The sequence below is a fragment of the Montipora foliosa genome, chromosome 5 (assembly GCF_036669935.1).
Source record: "Montipora foliosa isolate CH-2021 chromosome 5, ASM3666993v2, whole genome shotgun sequence".
NCBI lineage: Eukaryota > Metazoa > Cnidaria > Anthozoa > Scleractinia > Acroporidae > Montipora > Montipora foliosa.
In genome coordinates this window covers 26,214,657-26,222,156 of record NC_090873.1, presented here as the reverse complement: position 1 = coordinate 26,222,156, position 7,500 = coordinate 26,214,657, and the positions used below count along the sequence as shown (strand labels likewise).

The 7,500-nt window shown below is 36.4% G+C and overlaps 1 protein-coding gene across 1 annotated transcript in view; it reads left to right on the top strand.

The window, feature by feature from the left end:
- LOC138003815 (protein scribble homolog) overlaps window positions 1-7,500 on the top strand; it is a 76,015-nt gene that overhangs the window by 29,591 nt on the left and 38,924 nt on the right. The window contains exons 15-17 of the mRNA XM_068850065.1: window positions 1,647-1,792; window positions 4,419-4,550; window positions 7,364-7,500. The exon at window positions 7,364-7,500 is cut by the window's right edge and continues 43 nt beyond it. Coding sequence (XP_068706166.1) covers window positions 1,647-1,792; window positions 4,419-4,550; window positions 7,364-7,500 — 415 coding nt within the window. The remainder of the gene's footprint in view (window positions 1-1,646; window positions 1,793-4,418; window positions 4,551-7,363) is intronic.

The window sequence follows — 7,500 nt, the reverse complement described above, 5'->3', positions numbered from 1 at the left end:
ATTGCGGTATTCTCTTGGATGCTATAATGGCAATCAAAATATAGAGTTTAAAATATGAAGTCTTAGATTTGTGCATTCATTGTTCAACAAAACAGAGATCTGAAATGAAAACTGAAGACTTAATGCTTGTTTAGGAAAAGTTGTTTTTGTGACATAAAGATATGGTTCTTTTCATGTTTGATTCATGTTTTCTTTCCAGTAATGAGTGTTTAGATCAGTAGGACATTTCAAAGATACAAGGTTGTTGGCATTTTATCAGCAAAAAGTAGATACTTTTTTTTAATGTTAGAAAACTAGTCCTGCTCTTGACATTTATAATGGTTTTGTGTCATTGTGTTGACAGATTTTCATATTAGGTTTGAATTTTGTTTGTTAGAGAATAATTTACATGTACACTGGAAATTTTCCCAATTCATTTGAACGAATCTTCTGTAAACTGTATCTTCACAATGTGTAATGTAAATACATTACATTACCAGCAACACAAAAACACAACATTTATTTTTACTTCAGGGTGAATTTTCAAGTGCATTTTTGGCCAGAAAACTTGAGTGGATAATTTTCTTTTGCACTGCACATAAAGTTTCAGTTTTATGACTTTTCTTCAAAATATGAAAAGATATTATTTAAAGTCGCCTGACTGTACAATGTATGTTTGACTTTTTACAAGTTTGAATTCAACACAAATCGGCTGCTTAATTTTGATATCCACATGTCAGTGTCAGAAAATATTTTCCTTAGCCCATTTAGGTTTTTCAGTTTATTTCTGTCAACTTAAGAAATCATGAATTCGTTCCTAGATCCCTGCGTTAGAAACAATTATTGGGCCTTGGTCATGCAGAAGCTTGTTTACTCATTTTTTGCCTTATTTTTTCTCTGGTTGAATCTTGACATTGTTGATGAGATCTCTCTGACCATTAAATTCAAAAATTTAATTTTTTTGTTTGAGAATCAGATTGTTTCTGTGGCATTCTTTTTTTGGCAGTGGAAATGAATATTTTACCAACTACTGTTTGTTGCAGGATCTGCTCCAATAAGCCACATGTGATATAATTAAAAAATAGTACATTTAACTTTTAAAGTTAGAGTTCTACAGTAAACATTTTCATGGTGGGTCTCAGTAAGTGTAGGAACCAACCCCTTCATTCATCAGTGTTGGAACATTCAAATTTAAAGGGAGATTTTTGCATGAAAAATAGAAATAGGATGTTCTACGTTTAACTGGATGTGGTCCAGGAATTTCTCTGGCTGTTGCTTATGCGTGCAAACATAGTGTGTTTTTGCATGAATGCCATGGTGTTTTGAAAACTTGTCTTGTTTCTCTGTAGTATGAATATACTTGTATTTATTTAGGTCTCTTGGGGAACAAGGGGAAGTACATGTGTACAAGGATTTTGTATTAATTCTTTCAGAAGGTTCAAAATCCTTGGCAGTAATTAATCCATTCACACCTTACTTGCCCCAGTTGGCGAGTAAAATCGTCTAGCGTAAGACAAAGTAAAATTTGTAAGTCTCAACCTCCGCCCAGGTAGGCAATGGTTAAGAATGTGAGTTTGTGAAGCAACTAAGAATCAAGTACAACTAGAGCAAGTGTTTAGTTTAGTGGAGATCATTCAGTGATACTAAAATATTTTTGGTTGGTATAGAGATGATAACAAATGAGCTTACTCATGGAATTGGTTTTGAGAACCTTGCACATGAAGACCCTGGTGAAGTCGAGGTTACTAGACCGCGCAGTGGAAGTGAACCTGTTGTGCAATTTGCCGATGACTCCGACCACAGTGATAAAGAGGTATGTGAAGTTATTTTATCTGTTTAGCAAGTACATATAGATGTACATCTATGGCCATTAGTTACTTAACAGTACAGAGTTCAGTTGAGTGGCTTTTTCTTAAGTGTAGGATGTCTCCCACATAACAGTATGATTTTGTTTCTAAATGTTTTGTATTTCATTTTGTGGCAGTGTGTTTCATTTATTTCTAATTAGCCTTTAAAGGGATTTTTTTTGGTAGGTTGAGGATAGAAGGGTAGCAAATTGCTGAAATTTGGCAATATGTTTGGAACCACTTAATTAGTTAAAGTCTTTCAAACAACTTATGTTCTTTGCGTAATTTTTGGCGATTTCAGCAGATCATAATAAAATCATAAATGGTTTGAACCTAGGAGTCATATCATAATTAAGTAAAGTACGGTCGTCCGCGTTAGTGTAGTCCTGAGAAGGACTGTTTGAGATACATGTAACATTGACTGACGTTTTGACAACCTGAGCGGAAGTCATGTTCAGAGTCAAGTGATTTGTGTTATGCCAGTAGATACTATAAAAACTCTGGTCGTAGATGGCATTGGTCAACTTATTGGTGATGTTATTGGTCGAGTCGAGATCCTACAGCCTTAACAACATCCGTGTTGCTCACAGACCCATCACTACCTTACAAAAATTACAATTAGATCATAATAAGATGCGAAATTTGATTTTTTTGATACGTTACCAGCTTTCTTTTCTCAGTTACATCCCACATTTTTTTTTGGTGAGAGATTAATACTGCTAAGTGAAGATTATAACAGAATCATTACACCCAATCCTGTTCATGTAGCCATTCTGTAGATTAGACTACAGTCATTCGAGTTGTGGTGCAGTACTCTGATCAACAATGGAATACTCGATACACATCAGTAGTCTGGGTCCTGCACTATCAAATGTGATATAAATGAAGAAGAAGAAACATCTAAAGGGGTACTGCACTATATAACCTATTTATGCATTTGTCATTGTTGAGTATATAATATATATTTTTTTATTCATAGTTTTTTTATTTTTCTGTTTTCTTTAATATTTTTATTCATAGCTTTTATTTTTCTGTTTTCTTTGATATTTTTACATGTATATTACATGACTGTGCAAACTTCAATATTAATTTTCATTATTATTAATTATTATATATAATAATTTGTAAAATCAGCATGATAACTGTGCATAGTTCCCTATTGAGAGTATCTATAAACTTCAAATAGAAAAATTTATGTATCCAGGGGGAGATGAAATTCCAAGCGTCAGCTGGCCCTTCTTTGGGCCAGCTGTAATTTCATCTTACTTGCCTATGTTTCTGAGGAGCTAGCCCCCAAAAAGATTTGTTTTCTTTCTTTCTCTCTCTCAAGCTGTCTGCCAAACACTTATGTCTTCTCAGAAGCTCGCATCAGAAAAAAAAAACAACCATCAATGCCACACTCCTGGCAACTCGCAAGAAGAAAGCGCTTCCCCAAAGCATTGTTCCACTGGCTCTTTGTTGCACCCTGTGTATCCATATAAATTTGGCTTGCATCCTGATAGTTTTTATCATAATTTTTTAGTGACATGCCAAGTGCATTAACTAGAAGTTCGGAGTTTTTTCATTTGTCTCTTCACAGGACTAATATAAGAAAATTCTCTGTCTGTTTCCAAGGTCTTAAATTCTTCAATTCTCTTAGTTTTGAGATCACCACCTTTTCCTGTAAACTGAAAGCATTCCTCATATTAGAAATATTTTATTGTTTTCTTTTTTTTAGCGTAATCTATTCTTAATATAGCCTGCGAACGCAAACGTACCTCCGGCCGTCGTTTCTCTCTCGGGGGAGAGAAACGACCGCTGGAAATACGTCTGCGTTCGCAGGCTATTCTTAATACAATTTATTTAGTATATTTCACTGTTTCATACACTGTTTTTTACCTCACCCTATGATCTGACAATGTATACTTCTGTTAATACTTCCTATGTTAATTAATTAATTGAGGAAGTCTATCTCTTATAAGCCCAGTTAGTGGTTTCCTTTATGCTTCTTTGCGATAAACGTTTTTAAAGGGGCTAGGTCACGCTGTTTTAGGTAATTTTGTTAAATTTTGTTAGTTATGAGCTCTTAATGTCAAATTGGCAGAGCAAGAGTCTTTCATTTGCAAAATCACGGCCACATAACAACTGAGAATGATTTTCCAGCTGTGTAAATGACATTTTGATATAAACTGATATATATTTGAAAAAAGGTGGCCCGACGTTTTTCAAATTTACCCAAATGCAATCCATTTCAATCCTCCCCAGTTTTGTCCATCCTTGTCCCTTCTTAGCTTTCTTGTGTTTTGTTTGAGTTCTTGTATAGTTTTGAGCCGTTATTTTGTTATTTCAGTTAATTCTATGACCATTTGATCAATGCTGAAATTGCCTAAAATTGCGTGACCTAGCCCCTTTAATGCTAAATAAAACCTATGCTCTGTACTTAGGCAAAACCACAAACTTGAAACTTGAAACTAACAAATGAATTAATGTAGATGTGGTAGGTGAACCTGTTACTTAACTATACTTACTTATAGAGACATAATATCATAGAAGCAGCCGGTCTGATTCCTCTGCAGGAAACATGCTTAAGTGTTGAATTTCGTTTCTTTTCAGTCTCAGTTTATTCGGCATGACACACCACATCCTAGGGACTTAAAAGCTCGTCACCCCAAGATAACTATGCATAAAATCAAAGATGCCGGACATTTGGATGGCATAGTCATCAAGTCACGCAAGTCGTTCACGGTATGTTTGCTTGTTATACTCAAAACAATAATAATTATACTGCACTTGAAAAAATTGCTTTATTCTGGCAGGCTAAGGGAAATGTAGTTTTCAGGTAATGCAAGGCAGAAAAGAGGTAACTACTGTAATTACAAAAAGTGGTAGCAAACCAAACCTTCTTATTGGTCAGTAAGCAAAGTCAGTAAGCTCAGGGTGGCACAAACTTCATTTTGATGCCAGCCTCACTTCCACCCAGACCCATATCATAATGCACCAGTCTGTCTTGTTTGATTTTTATGGAGTAAGCTTAGTGAAATAAAAATTGTTGCTGGAAAGAACATAGTATAACTTTCTTTAAACTCGTCATTCTTTGCATGTCACAATGAAAATTTATGTTTTTAATTTGGTGGTTAAGCTCTGAGTCTCCATCTGCGGCACATTATTATTATTTTTTTGCCAATCAAGTATGTCCAGAAATGTCCCTAATTAGATGTATGTGTATTTCAATAAGCGTCACGAAGTGTCCCTTACTCTTCTGTTCATCTTCAATATCACATCACATCAATTTATTAACATGGCAAAGTATCCCCAACTGCTGCTCCTCAAGTATGTAACGATAAAACAGTTGCATTTACAATGATATACTCTCAGTTAAAAATAATGCTAACCTTTACCCTTTACTTATTGTTGAAAATGGGTAGCAAATGCTTAGACTTAAAGGGACGCTTCGTGTTGGATGTCAAAATTGGGCGTGAATCTAATTCCATGCATTTCTGGGCATAAGCACAGACAACTAACGGCCATGACAGTGCTTTGCATGCATGTGCATGCAGTCACAATAAATTCCGGCATGCAATCACAGTACAGTAATTTTATTTTTCCTGTGTGGGCTTTTGTTGACCTTCTAAGGCATTAAATCATTTTAAGACATCAAATAAATTATTGAGATCACACAAATGACAAAGGCAAAGAAAGGTTTTGATTTGTTCTGTTCATAACTGTAATGTCAAAGTGGTAAAGAGTTTTTTTAATTTTCTTTTTTGTTGAAAACTGAACCTTGGCTGTCTGTCTTGTGACAGAGATCTCTGTAGCTAAAATGGGGGCATGGATGCTAGTGTGTGTGATGTGTGATAAAATTCTAGGTTGTTTTCTTCTTTGCGAATGTGTGATATTTTTTGGAAATAATAATTATCTCTTAGGGAGTACATAACAAAACATGCCAGAGACTCCTTCACAATAATTATTAAACTTTCTGGGTGAGCATTCCAACCGACCTCCATAGGAGACTTTGGCTTTAGCACTCAAATTATCAACTGTCTGCACGATGCACAATATTAGTTGTCTACTCTCTGTGAGAACCCTGTGGTGTCTAATCAGATTTTCAAACAGGCGGATAATACAATGATACAGGTTTCTCAATAGAATTTTGAATAGCCGTTGCTGTGCTATTTTCAGCCGTAACACTGCAAGTGATTGACTCAAGACAGTTTTTTTGCCATAACACTTACTAGTGACACCTGTGACAGGTGTTGTGAGTTACGGGTTCAATGGAGAACCCTGGATGTAACAATACTGATTCATAAACAAATTCTCCAAATTGGTGAAAATAAAGGTCCTTTAGATGTTAGTACAGGAGAATGTGTCTTGACAGCAGGATTTGAATGAGGGTAAACAATGTAATGGCTGCAGGCAGAAGTGACAGAAGGGTATTTTTTTTTACCCTGACTGCCATAATTTTAAATGGAATACATACATATTCACATTTGAAAAGGACTTAGTTTGATGTTTGTTTGTTTGTTTTCAGGAAAAAAAAATTGGCTTGTACGACAAAGTTAATGATTATTTAAAAGCTCGGGCTGTTCACTTATTTACAGAAAAAGATTCAGAGTGTTAATTGTTAAGATTAAGTATGTTATAACCACGGTAAAAATTGCACTGTACTGTTATGATCATCCTGGCGTAACAAACCTTTAAATTTGCAGCTGTTATGTAGGTAAAAAGGTGCATTGCCTGTCAAAGCAGAAGTTGTCACTCAAAACAAAACAAGACCAAGAACTCTTTGTGGATTTCCTTGTTTCTAAAATGCATCACCCCATTGACTTCTCAGGCTCTCTAGGACACCTCCAGTTGACGAGTAAAATCGTCTGGTGTTAGCCAGAATAAAATAAGTGAAGTCTCACTCCCAGGGGTCAATGTGTTAAGGGAGGGGACGTACATGGAGTTTTTGACTGGTTAACCCATTCACTCCTCTGGCACCCTAGGCCACCCCTAGTTGAGGAGTAAAATCTTCTGGCGTTAGACACAGTAAAATCTGTTTAGTCTCACTCCCAGGGGTCAATGGGTTATGGGAGGGGACATTCACAGAGTTTTTGACTGGTTAACCCATTCACTCCTTAGGCACCTTAGGCCACCCACCACCCCCAGTTGAGGAGTAAAATCGTCTCATGTTAGACACAGTAAAATCTGTTTAGTCTCACTCCCAGGGGTCAATGGGTTAAGGGAGGGGACATTCACGGAGTTTAGACTGGTTAACCCATTCACTCTCTAGGCACCTTAGGCCACCCCTAGTTGAGGAGTAAAATCGTCTGGTGTTAGACACAGTAAAATCTGTTTAGTCTCACTCCCGGGGGTCAATGGGTTATGGGAGGGGACATTCATGGAGTTTTTGACTGGTTGACCCATCAATTGCTCAGGCACCCTAGGACACCCCCAGTTGAGGAGTAAAATCATCTGGCGAGTAGAATCTGTTAAGTCTCACTCCCAGAGGTCAATGGGTTATTAAAGTATTTGCTAGAACTACCGGTTCGTACTGACCTTGCTTTTTGAAATGCTAGGATGAAGAAAGTGGGTCAGACACTGAATTCCGTCCTAAAAGAACAAGTTTAGAAGATAAGCCCAAGGTAACTGATAAGAAACAGGTAACAGTTCCAGGAGCAGCTGATGACAAAAAGGGAGTCGGTTTTTCTGAGCC